Below are 14,171 nucleotides of genomic sequence, written 5' to 3'. Positions count from 1 at the left end.
TTTGTTTTTTCAACTGTGCAATGACAATCATATACTCTGTTATTTGATCTCTCAAAGCATTTTTTTTACTTTTACCTTACCGGAACGAAAAAACAAAAATTACATGGTTTTGTACTTTTATAATGTCCGGTTAAACAAATCAATGGATGACAAATTTTGAATGTCTATATTGGATATTTTTGTTTAAGCTTCTAAATCCGGTACGATGCGGTTTATTATCGAATCCCATCACTAAATAATTCAGACCCCGTAAATTCCGGTTTAGTAAAATTTCCGGTATGGTATAAATCAAGAAAGGGTTTTAGTTACAAAGCAGAGAACCCTTAAAAACTTTGTTTCTTCTTCATCTTCTTCTTTGCGCCGGCCGTTCACTATCTCTCTCTCTAAAACCCTACTCAAGCAAAAGCTTCTTCAATCTTCTTCGTAATTAACCGTAAGTTCTCTTCTATTCCTTTCTCAAATGGTTTTTTTCAATCTTACTGTTCCTCGTCTTAGAGAATCTCCAACTAAATTAGATTTGCTAAACCCTAATTTTGTTCACGGTTATAACCTTATATCCTTAGATAAAGAATCAAACTTTATTGTCATATAGAAGGTAACGAACCGTTGGTGTCATATAAACCCTAGTTTTTTTTTACCCAAATGCTTAAAAGTCTGAATATTTTGATTCTGAGTCGAGTCTTGTTGTTGTTTGATTCTGTATCACTCTGAACCTAATTTTTGTTTGTTAATATTGAATCTTTGAGTAGATGTCGTTTGAAGAGGAGATAGTGTCAGATGATGAGATGAACATGATTGATGAGGATGACGCAACTGACTCTGAAGCAGAGTCTCTTTCAGATTCCGATACAGAGAACGAGATAACAGAGAAATTAGCTGAGCCTACAAAGACTGCAGTATACAACAGAGCAGGGTTGCTTGATAAGCTTCAAGATATAAGCTGGCCTGAAGATGTTGATTGGACTCATAAGCTCACTATTGAGATTGACCAGGAACAAGGTATAGATGTGAACGATGACCTTACGAGGGAGATGGCGTTTTACAATCAAGCTCATCAAGGGACTACACAAGGGTATGAGAAGTTCCAGGAGAGGGATATGATTTTCCTCAGGCCGGCTAATTACTATGCGGAGATGGTGAAATCGGATACTCATATGGAGAAAGTGAAGTCTAAGCTTTTGTATGAGAAGAAACAGATGGAGGAGTCTGAAGAGAGGAGGAAAGCTAGGGATAACAAGAGAATGGCTAAGGAAGTACAGTCTCAGAAGATGAAGGAACGTGCTAAGGAGAAGAAGGATAATATTGAGTCTGTGAAGAAGTGGAGGAAACAGAGGCAGCAGAGTGGTTTTAGTGATAAAGAGGGTGTTCCTGAACTTGATTTTGAGAGTGGTAAGAGTTTTCAGAGAGGTGGTGGTAAGAAAAGACCAGGTGTGTCTCCCGGGGATCGATCAGGTGGTAAAGGAAAGCCTGCTTCGAGGATGAACAACAAGAAGAGGGAGTTTAGGGATTCCAAGTTTGGTCATGGTGGTAGGAAGGGTTTGAGCAAGCAGAACACTGCAGAGACAACGAATGATTTCAAAGGTGGATTTAGTGGTGGGAAAGCCAGTGGTAACAAGAGGCAGAAGAGGTAAAAGGTTTGATCATCTAAACCCCATTTCAAAAACTACTATAAACTATTTTGTCCTTCTTGGTTATTTTAAGAACTTGTATTTTCGTTTTGGAAACCCTGTGGTAAGGGTTGTAGAACCATTATCTTTTAGCTACAATTTTGTACTAGTGATTACTTGGATTAACAAAGGCCTGTGTGTTTTCAAAGACTCGTGATTTAGAAAGCACTTAGCTAGTTCAGCTACTATTTAGTCAGCACTGCTTATTGAAAGAAGGTTCTGCCATAATTTTGAAGGTCACTTGAGCCTTTTTCTTTTCTTAGAACAATCCAATTTCGTCCTCTCTCATTCTTTTAGGATTGGTAAACTCTGCTGTTGGAGCTTATTATCATGCCTGCTTCCAATTCTCTGTTCATGTTCTTTTTGTGCAACCTGATTCCTTGTGGGTAAGCCAATAACCAGTTTGTAGAAACTTGTGTCAGCTCTCGCTCCATACCGTTCAGCTGTCGATGTGACTCTTCTTCCTTCCCTTTTTTATGAATCATGGGAAGTTCATAACCACATAAGGTTCTAATTTCCTAACCCACTTTTTCCTCACTAAATTATTCAAAAATTTGCAACAACATACCCACAAATCTTGAACCAAACCAAAAAAAACCAAAAAAAAAAAAAAAAAAAAAAACTTGAACCAAACCTAGTCCTTTTCAAGATTATGATCCAAAATAACAACCAAAATCAGTTTTCTATTTAGATCACCCACATAGCTAGTAAGACTAGCTCCTCAAAAAGGAAGCTGAAACATTTATAAGCTGTGAGCGTTACTAACACTTATAAACATGATAGTAATACAACAAAGCAAAGCTTAGAACAGAAAAATATGCAGACACCAAGTATCAACCCTCACAAGTTTTTATTCTGGAACCGGAACCAGACTTGGAACATATACATAACCGCAGACAAAAGGCTTATCATCGCTACGCAAATCACATCGTCCCGCATCAACTTGTTTTTCAACTATCCCATCTTTACTAATCTTGCAAACTCTAACGGTAACATCATCATCTGTTTCATCTTCCGTCTCTTCCTCGCACCATACAATGATACTATCGTTCTTGTCAATGAAATAACTCGGATGTGCGAGATCTTGATCGGTATGTAATGTCGGGAGATCAGGACTACTCACGTCTAAGTACTTGGTCCACGAGACAACCTCATCGCTCAATTTGTTTGTGATCCAAACCTCGATCTTCATTGTTTCTCCATGTTGATGTAACAAAGAAAGCCTATCTCCTCGGAAACTCGATAAGGCTGCTGTATCTAATACACCACATCTAAATGGAATATCGCAAACGAGTTTGAATGTCTCTGTCGAGAAATCAAAACTTTGGATGAAAATTTCGAGTCTATTGTTCCAATGAGCAATCCAATACATGTTTCCTTTCACAGACACACCTTTGCAAGGCGGGTCTAGAGACCAATCCAAAGTAGTGTTATCAACAAGTACTCTCCATGAATCAGATTTGAAATCATATATCTGAATCTTTGGTTCACAAGAACTCGTGATTTCACTCTCGTCGTCGAGCTCTCCATCGAAAATCCTCACAACTTTGTACTCACCACGACATGCATTGTCATATCCAATACCGTAAAAGTCATTACTCGAGTAAAAATCCATTAATTCGATCCATTTGACTCGGTTCAAAAACGGGTTCCAAACTGCGAGTTTGCAGCTTCTTGAACCTATGTTCTTGCATCTACATAACAGTAATCCATCACAATGGACCATAGCTGAGATTTGAGCTAGATTATGAATCACGTTTGGAACTGGTGATGATGAGCGAGCTACGTTCACTGGATCGATGATCTGAACATTATGTCCGATTCTTATGAAACGTTCTTGATCTTGGACAAGATCCAAGTACTTGTAGATGAATCTCTTGTCCTTCAAGAGAACGTGCCATTGTTTGCACGTCAACTTGAACTGCGTCAAATATTCGATTGGAGTCCTACAAAATATTTCTTCTATTATATCTATAGGAAGCAACGACGAACGTTCAGTTGACGAAGCCATTCAAAATTGAGACGAAGAAAAGAAAGTAAATTATGACACAAAGAAATGATCTCGCTTCTAAAAACTACGTCGTGAAATGGTCGGTGATAAGCACCAATTAAACGTTACCTCTAGTTTTTATTTTCTAGATTATGTGACGTGAAATGGCTTTTTCCGCATATTTGGTTGACAAGTTTCCCCTTCTAGATCTCATTGAAGGATTTTTTTTTTTTTTTTTTTTTTTTTTTTTTTTTTTTTTGGATAATCGTTTGGATTGTGTCCAACCGTGGCTTTGGTGTGATAAGATGAACACTAGTTACATGCCGATGTCTCCTTCCTATATAATAAAAAACAATCCATTATTTTCCTCAAGAAACACATCAACAACAATAATGACAATTACCAAGAAACTAAACAGACACTAAAAGATTTTTAAAACAAGATTGGGAGTGTCTTATCAGTCATGCTTCTTTAAGTAGAACAAAACTTGGTGATGAGATGAGAAACGTAAAGATCACTGAAAATCAAGATCCACCAAATAGAGATCTCATTGAATGTTTTCGCTTTTTTTTTTCTTTTTTTTTTTCTTTTGTGTTTGGATCCACCAAGATCCACGTCTCGATTGTGTCCAACCGTGGCTTTGGTGTGGTAAGATGAACACTCGTCACCATGCATGTCAATGTCTCCTTCCTATATAAATACAAAAACAATCCATTATTTTCCTCAAGAAACACATCAAGAACAATAATGACAATGAACAAGAAACTAATCATAAACACTTCTCCTTCTCATCTCCATAGCTTTCGTCCATTGTTTGGCCTTCCATGTGGAGCTGGAAGAGTTCGAGCAACCACAACAAGAGGAACAAGATGTTCCTGGCGGGGGCGGCTCAGGCGAGGGATGGCAGGAGGAATTGACGTCGGAGTATCACTACAAGAAAACATGGATTTGCCGACTACAAAAACAGTCACTAAACAGTCACAACTACTTAGTTACGACTGATTGGCGACTGAAATACGTAGTCGCTAAACAGTGCGTCGTTAAAATAATCAGTCGCCAAACAGTCGAGACGGAGCTACAAATTGACGACTGATAATTGTGGTCGTTCTTCCCTCGCCAAACAGTCGCTAAAGTTGCGACTGAATTTGCAACGCTTTAGCGACTGATCTGGTTACTCATTTGCGACTGTTTTGGTTACTGTTTTGTAGCCCTGGGCATTCGGTTATTTCGGGTTATTCGGTTCGGGTTATTCAGTTTTTCAAAATTTCGGTTTTTTATAAAGTCTGCCGAATTGAACCGAATAAATATTCGGTTCGGGTTATTCGATAATCGGGTTATTCGGGTCGGTTATTAGATTTAAAATCAATTCTGAAATAAACCGAATTTTTTTCTAATTCGGTTTATTCGAACCGAATTAGAACAAATTTATGATAATGGACCTTCGAAAATTACAGTTACAACCCAATAAATCATGGGCCCTATACAATACACGACCCCAAATTAGATAACAAAAAAAACAAGTCCATCAATAATTAGGGTTCATGGACTCCACGCCGCTGCTCTCTTCCAAAGCCGCCGGATCTGCGACGGTAGCATTGATGATGGCATCCGATGGTAAGATCTCCCGGTGAAGAAATATGCCCTGTCGAGATCACCTACAATAATCAAAACAAACAACATGCAATCTTTCATCTAAAACTGAAAAATAGGAATTCAACAACAAACAAAAAATGAAAATCGAGTAGATCTGATCTGAGGACTTACCAACCGTGAGTTTGGTGATGAGGAAACTACTAACAGAGAATCCAGCGATAAACGATCAAGAAACTTCGAATCTTAACCACATATTCGTAGTCGGAGGGAATGGATATTTTATGACTATGGATTAGGGTGACAAGGCCAACAACGTTTCAACTCTCTCTTGAGGTGAGGAAGATGAAGCTAAGAACATAGTAGAATGAGAAAAGGGAACATAGAAGGAGGAGATAGAGAGTTCTTCTCTCTTAGGAGAAAAAAAAAAGATTAGAAAAGCTTAGAACTAGGGTTTTTTTCATTTTATATGGTGCGCTTATTAACGAATAAGAAATGGATTTTCGTGTTTTGTTACGGTCCAAATTTTGTTAAGGCCCAAATTAATTAAAGCAATCGCTAAATAGTAGCTCTTTAGTTGCAATTTTTAGCGACTGTCAAACTAGTCTCCAAATTAGTAGCAAATTGGCGACTACACTGCGACATTATGCATTAGTCTCGAATTAGCGTCTACTACGCGACTGTTTTATTTTAGTAGTCATTCAGTAGCAAGACAATCGCAATTCAGTCGCTAAATTTAGCGACTATGTTTTTAGTCGCAACTTGCAGTCGGCAATTCCATGTTTTCTTGTAGTGTATGACTACCACTTTAGGAAGCGGAGTTTCAAGAATTGGTTCCAATCGAAGGAAGGTTTTGTGAAAATGTTGCCTAAGTTCACAAAACGTGCACTAAATCTCTTCCGTGGGATAGAAAACTACAGATTCTCGTTGTATGAGATGGAGCCAAACATTTTCCTTGTACCTCTCCACTTGGATGCCGATTCCATGGTGATAATACTACAAGGTCAAGGAGTGGCTGAGTTTGTGACGGCTAAAACAAAAGAATTATTTCACATAACCAAAGGTGATGTGGTGAGACTCCCTTCCGGCATCACGCACTTTGCCATCAACACTAACCAGACCGTTCCTCTTCGCTTCGCCAAGATCACCATCCCCGTCAACAACCCCGGCCAGTTCCAGGTCCATATATATTGTTTTAATCATTCCTATTTAATTTTTTCACAATTAATAATGATTCATTGTTTGACCAAGACAGTGTATAGTTTGACTCAGTCATGTTGTTGTGTCTATTAACGTAATTTGGTGTCTATATATTAACGTCCATGGTTTTTTCCAGAATTACTTCTCTGCTCCATCCCAGTTTCAGCAATCCTATTTCACAGGGTTCAGCAAAGAAGTCCTCTCTACCAGTTTCAGCGTATGCTTCTTAACTTCTCTATTCTATTTAATATTCATCATAGCCGTAAGTATGTTTGTAGTTTTCACTACATCGTGAAAGATATACCACTCTGCTTCTTTGCAGACCAAGATATAGGGTTGCTACCTAAGTACACAATGTATGCATTGGTTGACACATAATCGTGTGAATCGCCTGCCCAATCCGCATCGGAGAATGCATGAAGATTTAACGGCGTCCTGGAAGAGAGGAAGAGACCATGTGTCGGAGTGCCGGCTAAATACTGGAGAATTCGCTTGGCAGCTTGCCAGTGCTCATCGGTAGGACGGTGCATGAACTGGGATAGACGGTTGACCGCATATGCAATGTCAAGGCGGGTGAATGCGAGGTACTAAAGACTGCCAACAAGCTTTCTGTAAGTCGATGGATCGGAGAGAGTGTTACCGGTGGTGAGAGTGAGCTTTGAGAAGAAGCCATTGGTGTGAGTACAACATTAGCTTCAGTCATATGTATTGGTGAAGAAGATCAACTATATACTTCCTCTGAGAGATATGAAGTCCTTGTGAGGTGCGGTGTGCTTCGATGCCCAGGAAATAGTTAAGATCTTCAGCGTCCTTGACAGAGAACCGTTCAGCAAGCAAGTTAAGGACCTGTTGAATATTGGCTGCATTGCTCCCAGTGATTAGTATATCATCAACATAAACAAGGAGATAAAGAAAGTCCTTCCCGTTTTGTAGTACGAACAGAGAGGTATCAGCGAGGGAGTTCACAAAACCAAGTCCCACCAAGTAGTTCTTGAGTTCGGTGTACCACGTCCTGGGTGCCTATATTAACCTTTGTGAAGACGACAGACATAGTCGGGGTGGTCAGAGTCAATGAAACCTGGTGGCTTCTCCATATAGACCTCTTCATCCAGTGTGCCTTGCAGGAAGGCGTTATTGACGTCAAGCTGCTTTATAGGCTAAGCTTTGGAGATAGCAACATCAAGAACGAGGCGTATCGTGGTTGATTTGATCACCGGGCTGAAGGTTTCGGTGTAATCTCGACCATGTTGCTGAGTGAATCCTTTTGCAACGAGACTTGCTTTGCACCTGCCAAGAGGACCACTAGGAAGGAATTTATTTTTAAATAACCATTTGCAACCAACCACGTTACGGTTAGGTGGACGTGGAACCAAGTCAAGCGTGCGATTGCGTGCAAACGCATCAATTTTAGTGGACATGGCGCCACGCCAGTTGGAGTCTTTCAAAGCCTGGTTCACGGTTGTAGGTTCAGGGGGAATGTAGTTGGATAAGGACGCAGTGAGGTTGAACTTAGGTTTTGGTTTAGATATGTTGTTTTTCCGGCGAGTAGTCATCGGATGGTGATTGTCAGCGACTAGAGGGTGTGGAACTGGTTGGGGTTGAGGTTGCGTGGGTAGTAAGGGTGGAGTCGGGTTTGGTGGTGGCGTTGGTGGGTTTGGTAAAGGTGGATTTGGGTTTGGTAAAGGTGGATTTGGGTTTGGGAGGATTGGAGATGGGTTTGGTTGTGTTTGATTTGAATGGGACTGATTTGATGGGCTTGTGGGTTTGGACCTACGAGTGTATTGTTGTAACGGTGGAGGTTGATGTGGTTGAGTGGTCGGAGTGTTGCGAGGAGGATTGGGAGGATCAGCAGCATATGTTGTAACCCTATCGCCGTCTTGGGTGTTGTCTGTTTCCACGACCACTGGCTGGTGAGGATCGGAGATTGGAGGTTCTGGCAGTGGCGACGTTACGAGTGGTGATGGTGGCGGAGGGAGAGATGTTGGTTGATTAACGACAGTTGGCGTAGGTGGTATGATAATTGCAGGCGGATGAAGATGAGGTGATGTAGAAGGTGGTGTGTTTGCGGGTTAAGACTGGGCTGAATTGAGAAAAAGGAAGTTGCACTCATCAAACTTGACATGTTGCGATACGTATATTCGGCCAGAATTTTGCTGCAGGCACAAGTACGCACTTTGGGAGAGAGAATAACCCAAGAAGATGCAAGGAGTGGATCGATTCTCGAGCTTATGATTGGTGTATGGACGTAGCCAAGGGAAGCACAAGCAACCAAAAACTTGAAGTTTAGTGTAGTTTGGTTCGGTACCAAACAGCTTCTAATGGGGATTCTCCATGTTGAGCACCGGCGTAGGGAGTCGGTTGATGAGATAGACAGCGGCAACAAAAGCATAAGTCCAGTATTTGTGTGGCATTCCGGCATGTGTTAGGAGAGACAACCCGGTCTCGACAATGTGTCGATGCTTCCGTTCAGAGATCCCATTATGTTCAGGAGTGGGCGGTGGAGAAGTGAGATGAGAGATCCCTGCAGTGGACAGAAATGAGCGGAGAGCAATGAATTCTCCACCATTGTCCGAGTATAGAGCTATGATCCGGGTCTTCAAGCGATTCTCGATGAGTGAATTGAACGTGATAAATGTGTCACGAACTTGAGATTTGATCTTGAGAGGATAAATCCAGGTGTATCGGGTATAATGGTCAACAAGAATGAGGTAATACTTGACTTTATCAACGAATATGATTGGGGATGTTCATACATCGGAGAAAATGATTTCAAGAGGTTGAGTGGAGGTTAGAGAAGTTTGTGAAAAAGGAAGTTTGTGGCTTTTATTGATAGCACAATCAATACACAATATGGTGTGTGAATCTGATTGAGAATGAGGAAACAAAAAACGGGAAACAATTGTTTTGAGTATAGAATGGGAAGGGTGTCCTAGGCGAGAGTGCCAGTCTTTTAGAGATGGTTTTGAGGATGAAGATGCGAAGAAAGATTGGATGGTGGATAGAGAAACCGGCCACTCGTAAAGTTCACCTTTAGTTCTGCCTTGGAGCAATGGGACCCCCGAGATCAGATCCGTCACCTGGAAGTGAGCAGGGAAAAATGCAACAGAGACGTTGTTAGAGTTAAAGAGGCGATATACTGATATAAGGTTTTTGTGTATGTGAGGGACGCAGAAAACATTTGTAAGAGATAATGGTTTAAAGTTGGAAGGAAGGGACAGAGAACCAGTGTGAGAAATGAGAAGACCTGAACCATCACCAATGAGGACTGCATCATCTCCTTGGTATGGTTGGTGCAGCGCCAAGTTTCCTAGGTCGCTGGTCATGTGATGAGTAGCCCCACTATCAAGGAGCCACGGGTTGGACTGTGGTGTATGAGCAACAGCAAGATTGGCGCAAGGTTGCCACGGAGACGGGAAAAGACCTCGTTGTGAACCGTAGGAGGGTTGTTGAAAATGGGAACACCGTTTGGCACTATGACCAAACACACCGCAGATTTGGCACTTGCCTTGGTAGCCTTTGGTCAGTCAATTTTCTGGACGAGGATTCTGGTATTGTTGCCTGTTGTTGTTGTTGTTCCAGGTCTGATGTTGGCGTTGCTTCCCTGAGTTGAACTTCGGACGGTAGGTGGTAACGTGAGCAGAGATAGGGCCGGTGGAAGAGGTAGTCATAGAGAGAGATAGAAGTTTAGCTTCTTTGCTGATGAGTTTTTCATGAACCTCGACAATGGACGGAGGAGTTTCACGACCTTCGACCTGATCAATCGCAGAACGGTAGTCTTCAGGTAAGCCACCGAGGATAAGATCAAGCTGTTCTTCATGAGCAAGAGGCTTGCCAAGAAGAGCAAGTTGATCAAATCTCGTTGTGAGAGCCTGCATATACTCATCAACGGTCTTCTCACCTTTGGAGGCATGTTTGAGCTGCAGACAGAGCTGTTGGATGTGGCCCCAGCTTGGATTTGCGTATGTAGAAGAGATATGTTTCCACATCTCAGTGGAGGATTTGGTTTTGGAGACCAAGGATTGTAAAGCAGGGGAGAGAGTGCCAAGGAGCCCACTGTAGATCAACTTGTTTTGGCGTCGCCACATAGCGTATGCTGAATTTGGTGTTGGCGGATTGGTGGAGTTGAGAGTTTGATCTGGCGGAAGGGAAAAGCCATCGATGTAGCCTGCAAGATTGTAGCCATCAAGGAGGGAGTAGACTTGGAGACTCCATGTGATGTAGTTGGTAGAGGTGAGCTTGGTGATATTCATCATATTGATGTTGAGAAGACCTTGATTTAAGTCAACAACTTCAGCAGCAGCCATGGTAGAACAACAAGAGAAGAGGAGGAGAAATAGATATGATAGGGGAGAAATGAAAAAGAAAAAGGGATCTGAACGAGAGAGAAGGGAATAAGCAAAGACTGCTGAAAAGGAAGAAGAAAAAATATCTAAGGGTATCAGCTAAGCTCTGATACCATGTAAACAACTGTATTCCAATATATTCACAATAGTGATTACAGGGTCGTTTATATACAGGGAGCAGAGGAAGGTTCTAGGCTAAGCTATTTATGGAAAAAGAAACATAGAAGGAAGGTAGATATTTGGACATTGAAGACATGATACGATCGTATCATAATCGTATCCTTAACAATCCATTCACTATAGTCTCACATGACGAAAACTTTGTCTCGGTAGGGTTTGGTATTTATGCATCCAACTCCATTAGAACGTTCCTTGTAGGTAAAGAAAGGGTTTTTTTAATTGATATTTTCCTAAAATATCTCTTCTTTAAGTGTGTGTCTCTCTGAAAAGGTAACTTGAGAGTGTGGTTGTGTTTTAGGGCAAGGGAATGTGTTGAGCAACCTCGACACGGTAGCCACGAGAGTGGCGTTTGGTGTAGGAAGTAAAGTGGCGGAGAAACTTTTCACTAGCCAAAACTATTCTCACTTTGCACCTACTACTCGTAGCCATCAGCAAAGTTGAGAGAAACGCGAGCCATCGTTCCAATCAATCTTCAGCTTCGCTGATTTCTGAGAATGCGTTTACAAGTTGGTACGAATGAAAATGTTTGTTATATATATTGGCGATGTAATAAAAACAAATAAGAACGGTTGATTCGTAGACTTTGCTTATGGAACTTATTATATGGCTGCTTCTAATTCTCTGTTCATGTTCTATTTGTGCAACCCTAATTCCTTATGGGCAAGCCAAACTGCCAAAGGCCAGTTTGTAGAAACTCGAGCTCTATACCGATTTGAATCCGATAATGGTGAGAAAGGGAAGAGTAAGGACACCAGATGCTTCTTCAGCTGTGGTTGTGACTCTTCTTCCTTACCATTTGTATGAATCATGGGAAGTTCATAACCACATTTATAGGGCTGGAATTTCCAAACACTTTTTTTCCTCACTTAAAATATTCAGAGATTTTGCAACAACATACCCACAAATTCTGATTGACGCCTAATCCTTTTCAAGATCATGATACAACATAACACAACCAAAGAAAATTTCATATTTAGATGATTAGATCACAATAGAAAGACTAGCTTCTCAAAAAGAACTATGATATTAAAATAGTTCAACGGTGAAAAATTTGTAAACTATGAAATCTCATAGTTAATACAACAAAACAAAGGTTACAACATATAAAATATCCTGAAACAACAAGTAGCAATCCTCACAAGCTTTGTTGTTCCAATGTGCAATCCAATACATGTTTCCTTTCACAGACACTGAGACACACCCTTGCAAAGCGGGTCTATAACTGGTGATGATGTGCGAGCTTATAAAGGAGTCTCAGCCAAAACCTGCATTTGAATCAGAAGGTTTCAAAACCAAGAGTGTGAAACAAAGTAGGTCCAACAACTTTCAAGTTTCACAGCCCATCAAGCCTGCTAAGCAATAGTCGACTCTGCAACTCACAAAAGACAAAAAGAAAGAAGTTGTAGAGGAAGCTTCAAGCGTTGGTGAAAAACCAAAAGCAAAAGCAAAAGAGGTGAGCTGTAGTATGGCTGAGAGGATAGAGACGAGCACTCGATTTAACGCTCTTAACCTCCTGACAGATGATGACATGTGTCAAGGGAACTAGGACTTTGTGATTGTAATCGATAAGAGAGTATCAATAAGAAATCGAAAATAAGTTTTTCACATTACCTTCTATTCTTTCATGGTATCAGAGTCATGGCGTTGTCCATGGAGCTCTATTCTCAACCAGTTCTAAATATCTCAAATTATGTGACTGTCAAGCTCACAGAAAGAAACTACCTTCTCTGGAAGATGCAGTTCGAGTCCTTTCTCTCTAGACAAGGACTGCTTGGATTCGTAAATGGTTCCACACCGCAACCTGAACCTACCTTGACAACACACATCACTAGCTACGACACCGTCACCCCAAACCCAGCATATCAAGCTTGGATCTGGTCAGATCAAGTTGTGAGGGTGTGGCTACTTGGTTCACTTTCTGAAGATATTCTCACAGAGGTCATCAAAACAACAACTTCACAGGAGGTATGGGTTTTCCTGGCTAGTGAATTCAATAAAGTCTCTTCCTCTAGATCGTTTGGTCTGCGAAGGAAGTTACAGAACACTGAAAAGAAAGATATGCCTATGCTAGAGTACTTAAGAGAACTTAAGAGTGTGTTTGAGCAACTTGAATCTATAGGGAGTCCAGTTAGTGAGACGATGAAGTTATTTGCTGCTTTGAATGGTCTAGGTAGGGAGTATGAACCCATCAAAACTTCTATTGAAGGGATCTTGGATTCTACTCCCTCACCAACTTTGGAAGATGTAATTCCTCGTCTTACGGCTTATAATGACCGTTTGCAGGCGTACAACGAGGAGTCCGACATTGCACCACACTTGCCTTTCAATACTCATAGGTCAGGCTACAACAATAGAGGAAGGGGACGCTCACAAAGATCTCGAGGCCGAGGCTCGTACTCCAATAAGGGCAGGAGGTTTCACCAACAAATATCACCCTTTGATACTAGTTCTCTTGACTTTGTTGTCTCTGGTTACTCTATTCATGGTAGACCAGTGTGTCAAATTTGTAGAAAAGTGGGTCATGGTGCATTCAAGTGTTGGCATCGCTTTGACAACACGTATCACTCTGACTTGCCTGCTGCATTGGCTGCTTTGGGGATCACAGACGTCCAATATCAGGCTGGACATAAGTGGACTACAGACAGTGGAGCCACTGCACATATTACGAGTTCTCAGAATCACTTGCAGCAGTCAAAACAGTACATTGGTGTGTACACTGTGATATGTATATATTTTACACTCTTTCATTATGCATTTGTTATTCATTTTGTTCTCTAAACTCATTGTTTTGCATTGTTTTTAGTTTCTTTTGCATAATATGCATATCTAGGTAGTCTTTGCATTGGTCTTGCATACATCTTGCATATTGGAGTTATTTCAGGTATTTAGGAGGTGTCCAGACTGTTGGAACTGAATGGAGGTTGAGACATGCGGCTCGACCAAGCGTGTCCGGAATGGACGTCATGTGACTCGACCGACATCCGACTTGGACGCGCTCCCAGGAAGAAGCACCAGCATCCTACTTGATCCATCATGCCTGGAATGGATGTCATCAATGCTCGAACCACGCTCCAACAACCACGCTCGTGCCACCACTCGAGCCACCACTCGAGCCACCACTCGAGCCACCACTCGAGCCATCACTCGAGCCACCGGTCGAGGGATTCAGCTTTTTACGTCTTCATTAAGGTTGTAGAGAAT

The 14,171-nt window shown here is 41.3% G+C and overlaps 2 protein-coding genes and 1 pseudogene across 3 annotated transcripts; 2 read left to right on the top strand and 1 right to left on the bottom strand.

The window, feature by feature from the left end:
- Nucleotides 1-296: 296 nt before the first annotated feature.
- LOC104766164 (putative rRNA-processing protein EBP2 homolog) lies at nucleotides 297-1,815 on the top strand. Its single transcript, XM_010489997.3, has 2 exons — nucleotides 297-433; nucleotides 750-1,815. The coding sequence occupies exon 2, from the start codon at nucleotides 750-752 to the stop codon at nucleotides 1,629-1,631; it is 882 nt and encodes a 293-aa protein (XP_010488299.1). The 5' UTR covers nucleotides 297-433; the 3' UTR covers nucleotides 1,632-1,815.
- A 515-nt stretch (nucleotides 1,816-2,330) lies between these two features.
- On the bottom strand, nucleotides 2,331-3,760 carry LOC104766163 (putative F-box protein At3g22650 pseudogene; annotated as a pseudogene). The gene has a single exon (XR_015591633.1). The product of XR_015591633.1 is annotated as a putative F-box protein At3g22650 pseudogene (transcript).
- A 1,438-nt stretch (nucleotides 3,761-5,198) lies between these two features.
- On the top strand, nucleotides 5,199-6,713 carry LOC109130823 (vicilin-like seed storage protein At3g22640). The gene is made up of 4 exons (XM_087501075.1): nucleotides 5,199-5,271; nucleotides 6,041-6,426; nucleotides 6,584-6,664; nucleotides 6,708-6,713. Exons 1-4 carry the CDS (start codon nucleotides 5,199-5,201, stop codon nucleotides 6,711-6,713), a joined length of 546 nt encoding a protein of 181 aa, XP_087357201.1.
- Nucleotides 6,714-14,171: the final 7,458 nt, after the last annotated feature.

This window comes from Camelina sativa, chromosome 19 (genome assembly GCF_030686135.1).
Source record: "Camelina sativa cultivar CO46 ecotype springtype chromosome 19, ASM3068613v1".
NCBI lineage: Eukaryota > Viridiplantae > Streptophyta > Magnoliopsida > Brassicales > Brassicaceae > Camelina > Camelina sativa.
The sequence above is the reverse complement of the archived record's forward strand: the minus strand, read 5'-3'. Positions and strand labels throughout refer to the sequence as shown.